At 34.7% G+C, this 21,025-nt stretch overlaps 1 protein-coding gene across 1 annotated transcript in view; it reads right to left on the bottom strand.

Annotated features, from left to right (window-relative positions):
- LOC135135434 (laminin subunit alpha) overlaps positions 1-20,679 on the bottom strand; it is a 64,800-nt gene extending 44,121 nt beyond the window's left edge. The window contains exons 1-2 of the mRNA XM_064064476.1: positions 20,405-20,679; positions 12,970-13,116 (exon numbers count right to left, since the gene is read on the bottom strand). Of these exons, the coding sequence (XP_063920546.1) occupies positions 12,970-13,116; positions 20,405-20,635 (378 nt within the window). The 5' untranslated portion in view covers positions 20,636-20,679. The remainder of the gene's footprint in view (positions 1-12,969; positions 13,117-20,404) is intronic.
- Positions 20,680-21,025: the final 346 nt, after the last annotated feature.

Raw genomic sequence — 21,025 nt, 5'->3', positions numbered from 1 at the left:
ATAATATACAAAATATAAAAAAATAACAAAAAATAGGTTCTACCGACGAACTTATTCATTCTTCGCAAATTTCGCAGATAAACTGCTTCGTTTTGGGACTAACTCCTGAGCATTCGACATGGGACCATTTTTTGCAGCTAATGCACCTTATCCACTTCTCACCGGCTCTAGATCTCTTGTAACTATCATTGCAATAAAGACAACACGCATCATCTTCATCGTCTTCGAAATCTTCCCAATGATCATTTTCTTCACTACTTGTATCACACGTAGGTTGGAACAGTTTATGTTTGATTATTCTAGCTGACGCTCTCAACGTTTTTTTCTTTTTATTCGCTTCTTTATCTTTCAGTTCCGCAATATAAGGGCTTTTTGTTAAAACTGCAGTTCCCTGTGATTGCCGTTTTTTGCTTTTTTTTCCAGAAACCGTCTTCTCAATTACAGGTATAGGAGACTGTTCCGGTTCGAAGTTTGTTAATATTTTGTTTTGATTTTGCTTGTTTTCCCGCGGATTGCTGACAAGTGTATTTTGGTCACTTTCCACTAGAGGCGCCATAGTACCGAGCAAAAGGGCCCGGTACTTGGGGTTGGCGCTGTTATCGAAGAGAGTGATCGAGAAACCCTCAGAGAGGTAACATCGCTAAGGTGGGCGTTAAGTGAACGCAGTTGCCATCTTGTGTGACGTAAATCGCGAATTGTTGTCGCGAAACTTAGACACGTGGTTCCTTTGTGCATGCGGTCTACAAACCCTCAACCCAGGAGGCTGAACAAAACAAGGTAGGTGACCTTTTGGTGCGTTTGTCAGCTTCGATCCAAGTTTTAATATTTTTTTTTGGAATTGTAAAATCGCCGCGAAAAAAGGTGTTTTCAAAGCCTTTACGTCCAACATATGGTCCTTCGAGCCGGATTTAGGGTAATTACGAGAGATTTGTAGATTCCAGCACAAATTTGTTGTAGTTTGGCTAAGCGTGATTAGCACGCATTTTCATTTGATTTTCAAATTTTCGAAATACGTCAATTCGAGCTTACATAATGGCTACCGTCGCCGCGCTAAGTAATGGACGCGCTAGTTTGATCAAACGCGTGGAGGCTTTAGTGAATCTATCGCAACAAGCCAGAGTCCACGAAACTGTACGAGGAGAGTTTTTTATTCGAGCTGCGGACTTAAACCATATTGTTGCCCAGTTTGAGCAGCGACAGTTGCAGATTGTCGAATTATGCACCACCCCTGAGCAGCTAGACGAACAATACGAGGTGCAATCAAGATTTGACGATATGCAGTATTCAATTAAATCGGTTGCAGCGGAATTAAATCGCGAGGCCGCGCAGTCATCCGCACCCAGGGGCAATTTAACATCAAACAACGTCAAATTGCCCAAAATTCAAATTCCGACGTTTGACGGTCAGATCAAAAACTGGCCCACATTTTATGATTTGTTTCGGTCGCTTATCCACAATAACCCAAATCTTAGCGCAATTGAAAAATTTCAATATTTGTCGACGTCATTGTCTCGCGAGGCGTCTACCGTCATCAAAAATTTGCCGATTTCGGCGGCAAATTATGCTATCGCATTCGATGCGCTGGTGGCGCGTTATAACAATAAGCGCGTATTATTGACAAATTATTGGCAAGCGATCTATAGTGCACCCAAAGTGAATGGAGATTCGCCGAGTTTGTTGCGAAATTTGTTAAACGTGTTCTCTGAAAATTTGGCCGCGTTGAAGCAGTACGATGAAGTCGATTTGTGGGACTTCACGTTATTAAATTTAATGTTGCAAAAACTGGACACCACGTGGAAACAGAAATTTGAGTTGAGTATTGTAGGAAATTCCGTACCTGCTTACAATGACCTCCAAGAATTTTTGCTTAAACATTGTACCGCGTTGGAAACTTCCGTTATGACAATGGGTCATAATTCCGCATCCGCCCTTCATAAACCCACAGCTGCATCTTCCGTACCTGCTAAGCGTCCCGTGACGTCATCGTTTGTCACGCGATCACCAATCAGCAAGGAACAATGTCTTAATTGTTCAGATGAGCACCCATTAACGAAATGCGATGCTTTCTTAGAAATGGAACCACGGGATAGACATACTTTCGCGCGTAAGAAAAATCTGTGTTATAATTGTTTGTCGAGGGTACATTCGGTTAGCAAATGCCCATCTAAAGTAAACTGCCGGGTTTGTGATTGTAGACATCACACGTTGTTACATTTTGTCCCCAAATCTAGCGCCCAGCCGGAAGAGACGTCAGGGATCTTTGAGGACCCATCGGTCGACGACGGGGTCAAAGTAATGACTAACGCGATCGCGACCCATAGTTTCACTCTGTTGGCGACCGCGCGAATAATTTTGGTGGATTCGCGAGGTAAATATCGCGCATTTAGGGCGCTTTTGGATACTGCGAGCGAGGCCACCTTTGTCACAGAGCGGTGTGCAAAGGTTTTAGGGCTCCCTCAAACTAACGCGGTGGTACCAATTCAAGGCTTGAATCAAATGTCGTCAAGCAGTACGTCGGGTGTATTGAAATGCGAAGTTAGGTCGCATTTAGTACGTAGCTTTTCGTTAAAAGCTGAAATGGTTGTTGTGCCTCAAATTTGCGGTGACGTCCCCAGAAGGGCAGTATCACAAGATCGTCTGCGACAATTTCGTCACATACGTAATTTGAAATTGGCTGACCCGGAATTCGGTAAGCCACAACAAGTGGATGTCTTGTTGGGTGCTGATGTTTACGGACAAATCGTGACATCCGGCTTCAGGAAAGGTGGGCTCGAGAAACCGTCCGCGTTAAATACTGTTTTCGGGTGGGTACTGATTGGGGGTGTTAGGCGTAACAAACAACAAACCGCGGTTAGGTCCTTTTGTACGTCCCTAGACAACTCTGTAGACGCGGCATTAAAACGCTTTTGGCAGCCTGAGCAGGGCTCACAACGCAGTATGGCGGCCCCGCAAGACGCTTGGTGTGAGGAAAAAGTCACGTCGGCGATCTCACGTGACATCCAGGGTAGATACAACATTCAATTACCTTTCGCCGACAAGACGCCGTCCTTATTAGGTCGGTCCGCCGAGTCAGCAGTGCGCCGTTTTCTCGTCCCTGAGTCGCGCCTCTTTGCGGCCGACCTTTTGTCATTTGCCCGGGAAACCTTCAAGGGTGTGTTGAATACACACAGGGTGTGTGCGTGGCCCGACTCAAGAGTAACGCTAACGGGAATTAAGTCGCGGCCCGGTCATTGGACCACTTTTGTTGCAAATCAAATCGCGCCCATACAAGGTATATTCGAACCTTCGGCATGGAATCATGGAAGCGGCCCTGATAACCTAGCCGACTGTGCCTCGAGGGGGTTACTTTTACAGGAGCGTGTCACACATCCGCTATGGTGGGCGGATCCCATGTGGTTGACAGGTACTGAGTGGCCTCTACAAGTAGACCTAGAAGTTGGTACCGGTAGGGAACTTGAAGTACACAGAAGGGAATTGCATCATGCGTTGTTAATACCTGTGCGAATGGAACAAAGTAAAGTGTTTGCCAATGAAATTCGTTCATTGCAAAAGAATGGCACGTGTTCAAAACCATTCCACGAATTGACCCCGTTCCTGGACGACGGTTTGATTCGCGTCACTAGAAGATTGCACCAAACGGAACTGCCCTATGAAACTAAGCACCCCTTGTTATTGCCGCGCTCGCACAGTCTAATCGAACTAGAGGCCGCTCATCGGAAACATTTACATGTCAGATTCCGGATATTACAGTATTTGTTATTGCAAGCAGCGGCCGGTAACTGCACCCTCAAATGGCATTTTAACCCCTCGTCGGCCCCCCATATGGGAGGATTATGGGAGCCGGGCGTCAAATCGTTCAAATCCCATCTTAAGCGCGTTGTAGGCGAGCAACCCCTAACCTTCGAAGAATTTAGTACCGTGTTGGCGCAATTTGAAGCCGTATTGAATTCGCGACCCCTGTGTCCCGCCTCCGCGGATAATCCCGATGAACCGTTGGAGACAATGCGGTCAAATCGGCTAAGTAGATGGCAGCTCGTGCAACGGTTGCACCAGGATTTTTGGCATAGGTGGCAACAGGGTTATCTCCATACATTGCAGCAACGAAATAAATGGAACACGTCGAATAACCTACCGTCGGTAGATACGCTGGTCGTAATCAAGGGTGATTCGGTGGCCCCGTTGCAGTGGCAACTTGGCCGAATTGTCGCGCTGCACCCGGGAAAAGACGGCATAGTGCGAGTTGCACAAGTACGTACCACTAGCGGCCTGATCACACGTCCTCTAGTGAAGCTGTGCCCGCTTCCTCGTCAATAGTTTGTATATCATATTGTGTTTAGTTTTAGTCATTAGTTTTTAGATTGTCAATTAACCTTATATTGTGCTGGAACCTACGTTTAAAAAAAAAAAAAAAATTTTGTTTAATTTTCTTTTGGTGGGCGGAATGTTCCGGTTCGAAGTTTGTTAATATTTTGTTTTGATTTTGCTTGTTTTCCCGCGGATTGCTGACAAGTGTATTTTGGTCACTTTCCACTAGAGGCGCCATAGTACCGAGCAAAAGGGCCCGGTACTTGGGGTTGGCGCTGTTATCGAAGAGAGTGATCGAGAAACCCTCAGAGAGGTAACATCGCTAAGGTGGGCGTTAAGTGAACGCAGTTGCCATCTTGTGTGACGTAAATCGCGAATTGTTGTCGCGAAACTTAGACACGTGGTTCCTTTGTGCATGCGGTCTACAAACCCTCAACCCAGGAGGCTGAACAAAACAAGGTAGGTGACCTTTTGGTGCGTTTGTCAGCTTCGATCCAAGTTTTAATATTTTTTTTGGAATTGTAAAATCGCCGCGAAAAAAGGTGTTTTCAAAGCCTTTACGTCCAACAGAGACAGTAAATTTAGACACTCTTTTATGGAAATATCGAGATTAGACTTGCCCTCACTACTCTTATCTTTTCCAATGTGAATTTGATAATTATTTTCGAGTGATGAGGAACTAGCTTGGTTTATATTATCACTTTTATCAGTTTTCTGGTTAATTTCAACTATTTCTTTTTTTTTACTAGCTGTTTCTTGTTTATCAAGTACGACATTTTCTATAATTTCTGCCCTTTCACTGTTTACTTTCTCATTATTATTACTATTGTCAACATTTTCCTCCACAGTAAAGTTAGTTTTGTTGGTGTTTTCATCATACCAATTTTGATTGTCAGTAACTTCACTTGGTGCGTACAAATGGTCGGGGAAAATGTCTGGATTTAATGGTGATATGCCCGAACTTCGAAAACCACTTAAAGCATTTTCAACAGTAGCAGATTTTGAATAAGCAGCACAAAATAATCCACTTATCTGGTATAAAGTTATTGTTCTTCCCACATGATTTTTCATCCAAAGGGCACATGCTGCATTGAAATAAGTTTCCAAAGGGCCAAAAAATGAGACATCTAGCGGTTGGAGCCGATGTGTACAATGAGCTGGTAAACATAACAAAACAATGCCGTGTTTCTTGGCTTTTTCAAGAGCATTTAACGATTTGTGGCTGCTGTGTCCATCCACGATTAGTAGAACTTTTTCTTCTTTTGATGGTTTCACGTGGTTAATGAAATGATCCATCCATTTACTGAAAAGGTCTGAGACCATATATCCAGTTTCATAACACAATCCTAACGTTTCAGGCGGGCATCCATCAAAATACTCAGCTTTATAGTTTTTCCTTGGAAATATTAATGCTGGAGGAATAAAACGACCACCAGAACTCATACAAGCCACTACTGTTACATGTTGGCCTCTTTCGCCACTAGTAAGAGCGCCTACTTGTTTTTTTCCTTTGCGGGCAAATACCCTTGGAGGCTTATGTACTGTTGTCAAGGCAGACTCATCCATGTTATAAATTCTACTAGTAGGAATATTTTCATTAGTCATGGTGTCAGTGAGTAAGTCAAAAAATTTCTTCACCTGGACTTTATTAAAACCTTTGGCTCTTGCTGCTGACGTCGTTTCTGGAGCTCTAAGTGATATTTCCGGATGTCTTCGGCGAAACCCGCTTAACCAGTCCCACCCCGCCAATTGTTTTTCTGTATTAAATTTATGAGAATAGCCTCTCTCAGTTGCAATTTTAAAGGCCAGCTGTCTTAATTCAAGAGCTGTAACACCAAATAATCTTGATTCTAAATCAAGAATATGATTAACAATTTCTTGCTCAGCTTCAAGTGGTATTGTCGTGCTCGTTCCCATTCCTTTTTGGGTACCTTTAACACGTTTATTCATATTATTTACCCGGCGTCTTAAAGTCCCAAATGGGACATTGTACATTTTAGTGGCTTTAAGCCATCCCATGCGTTTAGCTCGCACCGCATCTATAGCTTGAAGCATGTCGGCCTCAGACCATTTCTGTCGGTTTGTTTTACGAATATAATTATTTCCCATACTGCAACATAAAAGTCACATTATTGTTATTTTAGTAAGAATTTAGTTATTGTCGGGAACATATTCGGGGAATACGGCATAATATGTCATTTTACCCTGATTCCCTGTGTGCCATATTGCCCCTACCGTAGGTTATGGAAAGTTAAAGCTGATATTTTTTTAGGTTACGTTTATTTACAAAACTGAATATGGGTTAAAAAATACACATTTTTAACTGCTCTACGTTTAAATTTGATAAAGTAAAAATCCGTTTAACGAAAGTTATAGCAAATTAGATCCGTTTCAAGAAAAATTTATATTTACCTTCGAGAAAAGAATCACATGTCACCTGCTTCCAACACCGATCACAGCCATGACCGTTGGATACATCTTCACGCAAACAAAAATTCGTTATAGTTATTGGCGCCAAGTTTAAATTTTCTTTTTAGTTTCCACAATACACATGATATGCCATTTTATCTAGTATGCCGTATTAAGCACAATTCCCCTAAGCTCAGGCATATGCAAAATTTCATAGCGATCGTTTTTTTTTATATCTAAGTTATATTTTAAAATTTGTTGTACAATTTTGACTTATTTCCAAAAATATACAAGCACAGATTACTTTGAATATTTTGAATATGATTTGCTTATTAGTGGAGATAAAAGAAAAATATTGGTTAGCATTTTCCATTTATATGACATTTTTAAAATATACCTAAAATTTCAACATAATCAGTCCAGTAGTTTCAGAGATTATCTGTATAATAAAATAGCCAACAGGCTAAAGACAGACTAAAATGGGATACTTACTTTTCATACGCTAGGGGTTATGAAATGTCGATAAAAATGGAATCAGCCGTGATAAAATATAGGAAATCGGGAAGAGATAAAAATTAAAACAACAAATAGAAACATTATGTAAGTGATATAAGATATAACACACAAGATATACTGGAACGATAAACAAAAATGAAATATATCTCGGAGTTTGGGGTAATAAATAATTGGTCCATTTTTTGGTTCTTCGGAAACTATGCAAAATAAGTGGTGATATTCAAAATCAAGCTAACTGAAAAAAGGAGTAGTACCTAGCATACTACAAACCTTGAATTAAAATTCAGTGGGGTAAAAATACTTTATGACATGAAATGCGTAAATCAAACAGTTTTTCGCTATGATCATTTACAGTTTTACGGTGTAGGTTAGTGAAAAAACGTTAATGAATCGGTTAGTGTTTGGTAAGAATTCTGGAAAGAATAAATGGGTATTTTTTTTCTTAACTGACTAGATTAAAAACGAGATAACGCGTAATCTGAATAACGGAATAGGTTAGCTTGACACTGAGTTCACCGGAAATTCCAAAAATTCTATACGTATTAAAGATGCATTGCCTGCATAAATCGTATAAAAACATTAATGCTGACAATAATTTTTCCAAAGTACTGTTAGTAGTAGAAGTCAGGAAACTGTATTAAAAAAAAAAACAGTAACAATTTTGGAAAAAAATCACATCGACGCTGTGAACTGGCTATTTAAAATTTGGTTTTGGTATTAGGTATTATGTATAATTCTCGCGTGCCAAAGTACCTACCAATTGGTATACAGATGCACAAATAGCTATTTAGCTTTTATTAAATGCGTTAGTCGTACTATTTTTTGATGACTGGTACTTGTAACACATACACAAATCGTAAAGACCAGAAAAGATAATCGCATAAACTTGGAAGCTCTAAAGTATGAAAATATATATTAAATCAAAATGAAAAAAAAAGTTACTAATTTTTTAACATCCCTAAAATGTACCCCAAAACTTGGACACATTGAAAATTCTACAAAAAATTTGGAAAAAAAAGAAGTCCTATTAAAATGCATCGTTTTTTAGACATTTCAAAACTGGCTTTCAACGTGTGGACCATTACTACGGACTTTAAAAACCAAATAAAAAAATTGGATTAAAGTTATTTAGAGGGAATTTCCCTCGGCCCTGAAGTATAGGCAAACAAATACAAAAAAAAAAAGGAAAAATGACAACATTAATTTTTTTTATGATATGATAATAATGATGTCTCAACTGTTAAAGTACAGGTAAAAAAGCATGCTATGAGTATGTTTCAAGTGAGTTTTTCCATAACAAAATTTTGTCATGACGTCATCAACACCTTAGTAAGGACACCAATAACAGCAGTACTGCATACTAAAATTTTCGAAAAAATGGGGTGAGCCGTTCTTGATTTGATCAATCAATAGTTCGCCTCATTTATTATTTTTTTTGTTATCCTGTATAAATAATTCTAAAAATATGAATGCATTCGAAACCACACGATAGATGAAACCATATTTTTGATAATTTAGATAGGATTTATTGGACAAAATTTTGAGATGACGTCATCAATTTTATCTGAGGGAATAAAGGGATAAATTTTGATGAACATTTTACAACGCTTGTACGATTTCAGAGCATTCAGTTTTACATTTTCAAAAATCTGGTGGAGACGACTAGACAAATTTTGGTTAGTGTTTTACCATCTACACGATATCCCTAACATATATTAATTAATGTCATTTTGAGTTTAATTTTAAGTTTATTTATCGTATTACAATGTGATTTACCTACATCACTACCGATTGTTGTAATTTTATCGTTTAGTTAATTTTATTATTTTATGTTTATTGTAGTTTGTTCTGGGATTTATGGTCTTATAATTGGTACTAAAGGGGTTTCCCGTGAATAAAATTTATGAATTTATTTATTTATTATTTCTTTATTTATTTAAATATAAAATTTGACGATAATCTGTTCAGTAGTTTCGAAGATTTATCTGTCTAATAAAAATCGACACAGACAACAGACAGATGGAAACAGTGGACCACTTTTTTCGTATTTTAGAGGTCATGAAACGTCGAGAAAACTTGAAAGCAGATGAAAAAATGACAAAACTAGAAATATAAGGTTACACACTTTGTAACAATGTAATGACGGGACTGTATATAATGAATGAATATCTATAAGAAATTGCAAAAATGTATCAATTTTTATTTTTTACCCAAAACAGGACAATTTAAACAAATTTTAAGAATCCCATAAATATGCAAAAAATCCTACTTTATTTTTCACACCCAACCACACAAGATCAAAAAAATATGCAGCAAATCTACTCATAAAAAATACTGTAGTTAAGTCAGGGTTAATTTGTTAAAACATTTACTTAATAGAAAAATAAGTATTATTTTCACATTAAGGTAATCCATATATTAATTTTGATATACAGTCTGTTTGAAAAAAAAAAAAACCAAGCCCCTAGCTATCTCATTTTTTCGAGTACAGCATTCTTTGTAAATCAAATTATTTATTTTAGGAATTCTTGTAGATCTTTTTCTAAAATCATTGATGAAACATGACTCAAGTCATATTTTGTTAAAAATTTTTGAATTGAATAATTTTTGTATACAAATCTAGTTACTTCATGGCAAAATGTATGTAAGCAATTTTGAATTTTTTTTAACTTTTTGCTATATACTTGAAAATTAAATTTCTTCTACACGAAAATAATAATTCAATCAAACAAAATTACTGCAAATATTAAATTATTAATGATTGAAAATATTCCAGTATAAAACTTTAACAACCTTAAAGAAAGCATAAACACAGACGAGTATAAAAGAATAATAATAACATCTTTTACACTTCCATATGATTATTTAAACAAAAGATTAATCGTTAATGTATCAATACTACAGTCGGTGGCCGGAAAATCTTATATACTATGTCATTCCATTGTTATAAAGTGTGCAACACTTTTAAGTATTGTGATCTTATTTTTACTTCCCCAGCGTAGGCGAAGGAAGTATTGTAATCGAGTCCGTCGGCCGACTCTCTACTTTTACGTTTTCTCGACCTTTGATTATTCCTAAGGTATGAAGAGATAGGTCTCCCTTTTCCGTTTCTCTGTCTGTCCGTCTGTGTGCCGTCCCCGGATTTTTATTAGATAGATAATCTCCGAAAGTACTGGCCCCGATTGTTGTGAAATTTTGTATTTATATTAGGAATATCATGTAGATGGTAAAACGCTAAATAAACTTTGTCTAATCATCCCCACCAATAATGTGATGGCATGATCTTAAATTGTATAAAATAACATAGCATAACAGATCATAAAACAATATTTTGCAATTTAATTTTGAATCTGCAAAACCGAATGCTTTGAAATCTTGCAGATGTTTAAAGTTATGATAAGTATGATACATTTTTAATCAAAATATATCTGTTTATTGCCCCCAAAAAATTGATAACGTCATCTCAAAATTTTGCCAAGTAAATTCTACCCAAAATGTGCAAAATATAACGAGTTTTTACTTGTGATTTATTACTACATTCATATTTTTTAGATGTGCTTATTAAACACGTGGCTCAAAAAAATTAATGAATGAGTCAATTTATTTTATTGATGAAATCAGGAACGGCTCACTCCATTTTCCCAGAAAATTTTGAGAATACAAAACTGTTATTTTTAGTAGTTAATACACTGCATCAATCCAAATTGATATACGTGTTCTTGCAAAAATGTTGATGACGTCATCACAAAATTGTGTAAAGAAAAACTCAACTCGAAAATGCTCGCCTATGTTTCATTGTACTTCAGGAGTGAGGGAAGTTCTGTGTAAACAACTTTCGTCCATTTTTTTTAGTTTTGTCATTTATGACATTGAGGGCATCCCGACTCTGGATGCACCGTGACAAATATTTTAAACTTCAAACGTCAAAGTAACAATAAGGCATAGACTACATTAAAATGTTCAAAATGATAGGAAAATTATGCCTAAGATTTTCTGGCCACGACTGTATATAATGGAGTTTTATTGAAATAAATAAAATAATAATAACAATAAACGCTGATAGTTGACTATTTTTCCGCAGTAATAGATTGCAAAATATATGTGACAGAGTATACCCTCATTTAAAACATTTGTGGCATACTGTTTAAAACGTCAACATGTTTGCACTAATATAATGATTTACTCGGATTAATTCGAGAAATATAAATATTAACGAATTTGCAATTAAGTTTAGCTTTTACTGTACGCTACTGTAGAACAAAATCTGGGACACTCGTTATAAATTATTATTTGTCGCAAATATTGACAAAAGTATTTTGGGAGTTCATGAAGGTCAATGGTAGACCCTGTCAATACTAGACTATCTAGAAATTACGCACTATTGCTGTTAATTATAATTACAAATTAACATATTTCAATAAAATGATTTAAAATTGTACAACTGTTAAATACTAGGGGACCTTAGTTTGTATTTAAAAAATAGTCTTCAAAAAAATGACATGTTAATTAAACAACAGCATCTGCTTTCGTATTATAGTTAGTATAGATCTACTGTAATTTAAACATGTGGTGTGTTATTTGCAAAAAAGATCTCACTCAATTCTTGTAAAAGTGGCATTTAAAACATTTGTGTAAAAAAAAGATAGGAAAAGAGATGAACATCCTGTGATAACTGATACAGGCCTTAAACATTGATTAGTGCGGGAAGTGGACACCCACATCGCCCGTCTTGATATGATATGCGGTAGTTGAAATACATGACAAGTTAATACGAAAAAATTGTCTGCAGATATTATTACACATTCATTCTTATGTCACATTTTATTGCTTTACCCCTTTGATTTATACGATATTACACTCATATTTCAACAATTTATAGAGGTATCAAAGCATTAAGGCTTAAAAAGAATAAGAAAACTTAATACTGTTGCGTTGTTCTATTTATCTGGCGACAAAGAGCAAGGAATTCTCTCGAGACGATTTGACGGGGGTCACAACATTAAATAAAACATGTGCTTGCCAGATGCTCTTTTTGTGACATCTCGCAAGACACAGCGGTTGTAACTTGGAAAAAGTCTTCGTTTCATCTATCTATTAGAGAGAGAATAAACAATTCGGTCAATTTATCTTACAAGATGATCTAATACTAAACACTGAATTAAGATTGTAAGCGATGTGACAATGTGATAATGTTACTTGTAAACATGAAGGTTCCAAATTGACTCATCGCACGATATGTTAATCGTAATCCACTATTTTTAATGATGCTCGTTACTTGCAAGATATTTTGAGTTGCTATAAAAATGAAGCAGTCGCTGGTTGAGCAAACAAGAAGTAGTAATAGCGTCACGAAGTCTTCGGTGTCTCAAGACTAGCAAGTTTTTGCAGGTGCTTTTATGAATGGACGAACCGCAACTCTGAATGAATAGACGAGAAAAAAGACCCTCATAAAACTTTTATCGGAAAGCCGTTAAATAGGCAGCCAGTGCACAAATTTACGAGGCTTCACCTAAAATAGACGCTTTTAAAGTGATAAAATTAGAAATAGCATAACGCGTTACATAAACACAAAGCTCTGTTCGATCGTGATCTTTGCTACCTTATTAATCGGACAAAGACTGAGCGAGGTATTTTGTAAATCCACGATTCTTGAAAGTGATATTTCAACTCTGAACGGACAAGATTTAATTGCAACGAGATAGTAAAAGATAAAAATTGATAAGTTAAAAATGCACTTACTTGACCGAGGTCTATAGTTAAGTTAACCTCGTTGTACTTCATTCCTCGTGATAATGGGGGACTTTGCCACCACGTTTCCATACCATCCACTGCAAATTCTGGAGGGTGCATTTTGTCTGGTCTTGTTGGGTCGCAAACATCGCAAAACTGGAAAAAAAAGAGTCAAACATGAATTAATTTAATGGATTTGAGTATTTTATTTAATATAGTTCCACAAATAGCCCCTTCTATGTCAATAATTCTATTATGGTATATCACATAAAGGATCGATGTGTGCCAATCAAACACAATCATAAATGACATACTTGGCAATAATAATTTATTGAGGAACTCACGGAATTCGTGTCCTTACGCCTCAGTGAGTTTTAGTATTTCTCTAAAATCATTAAGTCGCGTCGGCATCTAACTGAGAATTAAGTTGATTTACATTTCTTAAAATTGAATGATCGAGAAAAAAGACGTCTAGCAACCTTTGAAAGTTAATGTTAAAAATATTATGTTGGCAACACCAACGCGTTCCTTGTTCGTGTTAATTATTTTGAAATTTACGGTCAAATAAGTGTCAACTGACTGCAATGACAACATCGTTATTTTAAAAATAAATTTCATAGCTTACTAGATCGCTTTTTTCGATCATATTGTCTTATTGTACTTGACAACTTCACCCATTTTTTTTTTTTTGTAAACTTAGTAACATAAGTCTTTGTTCAAGGACGTTATAATATTAATAGCATTAATACAACGTCCTCGTCTTTGCTTCGAACTTTATGCTCAAGATAACACATATTAGAGTCCCTTAAAAAACAAAGATGTAACAGGTGTTTCTTTTTACGTTTTTATAAAAGATGTCGTATTTTAGTAACATATCACACATTTCAAAATATTTTTTTTTAGTAGAGGGCCACAAAAGCTGCTTTTCACATACATGCATTACCTCACACTTTATTTGCTAATCACTTTTATCATTTAAAATTCTTGAAAAATATTTTAAGATGCAAAAAATATGTTTTGGGTGGAGTTTGAATAGTAAGAACACCATCTTTATGCACTAATAAAATTTTATGACACTATTGGTGTCACAATGGATGAAGAACCTTTCCAGTGCAATACGTCATGCTGCTTTAAAATTTGCGTAAATTTCAGGGCTGCATTAGAAAAATATTTGGTGGTTTGAAATTCATTCGGCTAAATATTTAGACACAATAATTCGATGGTGTTGTAAGTAAACTACATGCCGGTCTAAAAACACAAGTTAATACTCTACTACACAAAAAAAAACAAATCCGTCCCTGTTCACTATTTGCAGGCCACAAGTTTCGGTTTATAACGATTACGAGCTCTTTAACTTTAGGTTGTAAAATTTTTTTTTTCCTAAAAGAGTATTCTTGCTATAGGTACATTCTCAAATTACATAATTTAATTTCACAAAAATTAAAATAGGACTTTTCCTTGAATAACAAAGTTCCGTTTTAATCTCAAAAAATACCTGCAGGACTTTGAAATTTGTATTGTCATTTTAACATGTAACATGATTCGAATTTGTTTAGATTACATATATCCTCGAGTAGGCTGTGCAATTTATTTTTAAAATAGTTAATGATGTTAACTACCAACGCGTTCTTCGTATAGTTTGACAGATACGATCAAATAACCGTCAAATAAGGGTCAAATAACTGCAGTACCAACATCATTATTTTAAAAATAAATTGCACGGCCTACTAGAGGAGTTTTTTTTTTTTATCATATTGTACTTCTTTAATATATGGTTCGAACTTGAGCAGATCATCACTATTAATAGAAGTTACAAGGGGATGAGTTTTACATGAAATAGCCTATACAAATATTTGTATTAATATTTATTAAATTGACAAAATACTTTCTCACTGCATAAAATTATGGTGCTTACTTACAGAATTTTATCTTTTGTATACCACTATAAATGCAATACACTAAACTATTATTCTTTCAGATAACAAATTAAACAAAAAAGAACAATTAAAAAATAACTACCAGTTGAAAATAGCATAGACCTCTTACATCACAAGAAATCAGACATAAAATATAATAAATTCATGACAGAAATAGTTTTTTTTCCGACCCTTTTCGTCACATTTGATGAAGGTAAGTTCAAATTACTAATCGTGTTCTGGTTGCCTAGGAAATAGTGAAACAGTGTCACTTACCTTCCTAGGGCTACTTACCTCGCTAGGGAACTAAGTGAAATGACAGGACTCGATACAACACCGTTTAATTTTACGATTTTTTGTAACAAAAATTAATAAAATGTGTTTTTGAAATTATCTTTAATTGATACCCTTAGCAACACAAAGAAGGCCAACTATTTTCATTCGATATTATGGATTTTGGCAGTACTGAATTAATCATTTGTTGGTTTAGCGATTGGGTCGGGAAAACATAATATACATTATGCGGGAAGTACTGCAGTAAATATTTTTTGCAACTTGGTTCCAAATCATTATTAGTTTGTTGTTTTGGCGATTTTTGTTTCAGAATTTCTATGTTTGATTTAATAATTACGAATTAGGAGCCAAAATGGAAAAAATAACAAGATTATCTAAAAAAAAAAATATTTAAAATTTTGTGTGGCAGTGTATTTTACTTTTCAGTAGATTTCAAAAATGATAAGTTTCTAAGTTATTGAGAAATTTTGAATCCGAATTCGCAGTGAAACTGAACTTGGAAATCGATAAAATATCTTTCGAACGACACTTTACGTGTTACTAGTGTTTCAATTTGTTTAATTCTAAAATCCAGTTACATAGAATAAAAATTCTATTTCATAAATTATTTATGTTGATTTCTATAAACGATCCCTAACGAATTTTCAGTAAAAAAAATAAAAATACAGTTTTTACTTCCCGAGCATAAGCTAAGTATAGTACGAATGGCCACTTTTATATTTTCTCGACGTTTCATGACCCCTAGAGTACGAAAAAACCAGTTCCCCGTTTCCATCTGTCTGTCTGTATCCATTTTAATTAGACACGTAATCTCCGACACTGCTGGACCGATTTTGCTAATCATCCCCACCAACAATTTGATGACGTCATTTCAAAAAATTCTATGTTTATTTGATTTAACTCTTTTACAACAATATACTCTTATAAGTGTCGTTTACGAATCCGCTTTGAGTTTTTCCCGAACCGTCCAAATTTTTTCAAAAACATAAGGAAATACATATAGTAATTGAGTCCATTGGACGAATGTACATTTTCGTATTTTTACTTTCCGAGCGTAAGCAAAGGAAGTATTGTAATCGAGTCCGTCGGCCGACTCTCTACTTTTACGTTTTCTCGACGAAGAAATAGATCTCCCGTTCCCGTCTGTCTGTTCGTCTGTCTGCCGTCCCGGAGTTTTATTAGACTGATAATCTCCGAAAGTACTGGGCCGATTGTTGTCAAATTTTATATTTATATTAGGTATATTATGTGGATGGTAAAACGCTAACCAAAATTTGTCTAATCATCCCCACCACTAATGTGATGACGTCACTTCAAAATTGTACATAGTAAATGGGTTTTAAATTGTATCAAATAACACAGTCTTACACATGTAGTTTATGACTCCGAATTGAGATTTTACTCGAAACGTCCAGACTTTTGGAAAAAAAAATCAAAATTAAGTAACAACATTTTGACATTTAATTTGGAATCTGCAAAACCGAATGCTTTAAAATCTTGCAGATGGTGTACAGTTATGATAAGCATGATAAGTTTTTATTCAAAATATATTTACATTACCTGAAAAGTTTGCCGAATAAATCCTATCTAAAATGTAGAAAATATAATGAGTCTGTACTTGTAATTTATCATTCCATTCATATTTTTTGAATTTGCATATACAGGGTGACTCAAAAAAATTAATGAATGCGTGAATTTATTTTATTGATTTAATCAGGAACTACAACACCGAATTCCCATTTTATTCGGTGTGTTTGTGTGACGAATAATTGGAGCACTTCTTGTACCCCTATACCTAATTTCAGTTGATTTGTACAACTGGTTCTCAAGATATTTAATCGTTTCCATACATTCTAAAGATTCTGTATAAAGGTTATCAGAAAACAATTTTTTCAAAGAAGCGGAATTCGTTATTCTGTACTTCAAAAACGAGGGAAGTTTTGTCAAAGTAATTTTCAAAATAAGGCGCGACTGCTGTGGGGTTAAACTATCGTTAATTTGTACTTTTCTATAATTCATATGTTGGCGTTCTATTATCACCTTTTGTCGTGCATTAATCTATTTTGAGTGTAAATATTTTTTAGTCTTGTAAAAGATTTTCTTGGCGCTTCAAACATCTTTTTTGTCGTTAGTTTACCCTTTTTTGTGGGGTCAATAAATCTAACCCATTTATTTTTTTTCTATATGTATCACAATTTTAAATATTTTACATACACATATGTAAAAATAATGACAAAATGTGAAAAAAAGTGTTGGCCATTTTTAGAGAAATTTAAAAAATTGCACTTATTTCAAACCAAATTTGTCTAAAATCTTGGTTAGGGACTATGTAGTTTATGTTTTTCAATCAGCGCGTAGAGATCTGTATCATGGAATTTTTTGAGGTTTGCGTAACTTTTAAAAAATCTCAATGTTCCAAATTTTGACTTTTTGACCGTTTTCCGAGATTTCGTAATATTAAAAAAAATTCATATGCAAACCGATTTTTTCAAAAATCTTGATCCAGAACCATTGAACACTTTTGTTTTTCGAATTAGCTCTTTTTCAAACACCTCAATTTTTCAACACCCCCTCGTATAATTTTTTTACCGTTTTTCGAGCCTTCGAGGTATTAAAAGAAATCATTTTCTAACTAAATTTTTCAAAAATCTTGGTTCCGGACCATTAACACTATGTTTTTCGAATCAATTCGCTGAGATCTACGTATATCTCAGAATTTCTTGAGAATTTTTAGGCAACTTTTCAAAAATCTTCCTTATTGTTCATAATCAAATAGCTTGGAGTTCAATGATTATAAAACCAACGCCGTTTAATTTAGTAACCAAAAACGTGCTTCCATTTTTTAACTTTTGCAAGGGTCATTTAGTTAACAGTTCCTGCCTTTTTAGATGTTTGTACTTTCATTAAAAGGTTGAATCTATAATTTCATACGAAATTTTCAATTTGTTTTATCTTTAAAAAATCATATAAAATTAAGCAGTACTGTAGTTCGTTCACTCTGTATTTTTTAACAGAGTTTGTGGTGGTTTATCTATTTATATACAGGGTGTCTGTATATTATTGTTATTTATTTTGAATTTAATGTGATGGAAATACTAAGGAAAACCTAAATTCATAGATAATATTCTTAAAACATATATATCAACTTATTACATCTGTAATTAGTGACAATTTTGGCTGCAGTTTCGACTAACTTCAAAGGTTCATATTCTCGTAATTATACAAACTTTATTAATTCTAACGAACATTATAAAAAAAAAGCCACCAGCACTAGTAGAAATAAGCTGCGTTTAAAAAAAAGTTTGTTTATTCGAACTACATGGTGAAAAATATACAGTGTGTTTTTCTTACGAATGTATCATAGAGATTTATGTTGTAAAATTTTCATTGTGCTAATGGTTTTTCAAATTGTGATAATTTTTAGAACCAAAGAAGTAAAAAAATAGTTCAATTAAAAATGAAAATCATTCCATCATTTTAATCATTTTACCTGATAGATATTTAACATTTTTGATGATGTGTCCCCTGTTTTTAAATACAAATAAAAATGTCTATTTGTACATGTCCAGAAAAGGTTCAAATGGGTACGACCTATATTTAAGACCTGTCAAGTAGGGAAGTTGGTGCTAATTTTGCAGTAGAATAATTTACACATGTATCTCCCTATGATGCATTCGTAAAACAACACACTGTATAATACAACTACATGACTTCTACCGAAAGCAATCAACACATTTTTCTCATCAATTACATCATGAAATCGTTCAGACAATCTCTATTTGTGACTAGACAGAAAGAATTTATAATAAGAATCTAGTTTTCTATTATAAGTGTATTCTAGGTTAAATATTACACTTTAATTTTTATTTTCACTCAGTCACACAATAAAAGAATTGCACAAAAAGAAAGGAAGACTAATAAAGTATGTGCGTATTGTAGAGTAATTTTTCCATTAGAAATTTGCCGTGATTGATTAAAATTATACAAACAGTATTAATTAGTTTAATGTTATTTTGTGTTTTACAACTTTGATTTTTTTGCTAATTCACATACATGAAGGTTACAAATAAGGCTGAATTAAATAAACCATAGCTATAGGATAAAACTATTTTGGAAATAGGATGACGTCACCACATTTTTGGTGGGCATCAACAGACAAATTTTACTATCACTTCCATGATATTCTTAAAACATATCTAAAATTTCACAATCATCTGTCTAGCAGTTTCGGGGATTACATGTCTAATAAAACGGGAGATCTATTTTTTTCTTTTAGGAGTCATGAAATGTCCAAAAAACATGAAATTAGCCATAAAAACTAAAACAGTGTATCGATGGCCAAACAAACAGAACGCATTCTAATAATTGTAATTATAATAAAATATAAAGACTTCTTGTGATTTTCAGCTGGGAATGATTCTCGTCATGTAGTACAAGAGAATCACTTGTTTTGAGTTTATTAAATCTTATACTACACCAGTGAACTAGGAAGTGGGTCAAAATAACAATTACTATTAAGTCAAAATCATCATAATTATAATTATTTAGTGATAAAGTTGTTTTAAATTTAATGATAAACATTTTGTGGCCTATTTTTATAAAAAAAATGTGTGTTACATAAATATCTAGGAAAAAAAAAGTAATTTTATGGAATAGTTAAAAGACTGTATAATGCAATAGTTCACAAATATTTATCCCGTAACAGTCAGTTATTTGCTTATTCAGCAACAGATTTATAGTTTTATAAAAGAAATGTCGTCTTGGTGCGTTGCATCATTTCGAAAACATTGCGCTTTTTCCAAAAAATTAAAATCCTAGTGGTAAAATAAAATCTTTCTTAAGAGTAATTTAGGCCGCTACTTGATTAGCAGCCTTTATCATAGTTTAAATATGTATGTATTTGATAAAACTAATTTACCAAACACATACTGTTATCAAAGGTTATAGAAATTAGGAAAGATTCGAAATTGGAAAGACTATAATTTTTAGAATAAATGTTTAAGAATCAAATTACTCTTCTATTTATTTATGGAGTAAGTTCAATGATCGATAACAAACTGAACAATAAATTTATATTTATCGTCTGACCAGAATGCTTCCGAGCAGTGAATCTAATTGGATGTAAAATCTGAAATTTAGTAGTCGCTCTTTGAATGTTAGCGTGTTTAAAAAAAAACACACACAGTCACACATGGTCCAAGAAACATGCGAATTTTTGTAGAATTAGCATTTACCTGTCCTTGGATAACATTAACGTTTAGATCATTTTCGGCATTGGCCCCTACTAATTTGCAGTATAGTTCCGGTCCTTCGGTGTCGACACCACACGTGGCCGATGCCGTGATCTTCCTGCCCTCGGCCAAATTGAAATACGGCGGTGTCAAAGACGTTTCACCCTGCACAGTGTAAATCATCCGAAGCACAAGGACGGCCCAAAGGCTCGTCCGCGCGCCTACAACGAACATCGCTGCGCTACTGAGCTGAGAATGCTCAGATGCCGGCACAAGAATCAAACAGACTCAGCATCTTTGGTCCGCAAATTGTTTAACCCTCGGGCAGGACCGTATTTCACGTATTTCATTAGTCGATTTCGCGACGTGCTGTTAATCACTTCAATTTAACAGTGTATTTACTTTGAGTGGGAATAACAAGATTGAAATATTTGCTTATTACGAGGATGAAGCTTTAATGTATACTCCTAACAAATTCGGTGCCACAACATAAACAAAATGCACGTATGTTTGAACGTATTGTGCAATAAAAATTCATTTATTTATTTAGTTTTTGTGGTGACAAACATTTTAGTTTTGTTGTACAGGGTGAGTCACTAAGCGTGCCTCGATACGTGTTTTATT

Source organism: Zophobas morio, unplaced genomic scaffold (assembly GCF_036711695.1).
Source record: "Zophobas morio isolate AGI-343-1 ecotype UQ-CSIRO unplaced genomic scaffold, CSIRO_AGI_Zmor_V1 ptg000024l, whole genome shotgun sequence".
NCBI classification, from domain to species: Eukaryota; Metazoa; Arthropoda; class Insecta; order Coleoptera; family Tenebrionidae; genus Zophobas; species Zophobas morio.
Note: the sequence above shows the minus strand (reverse complement) of the source record. Positions and strands in the feature narration are given on the sequence as shown.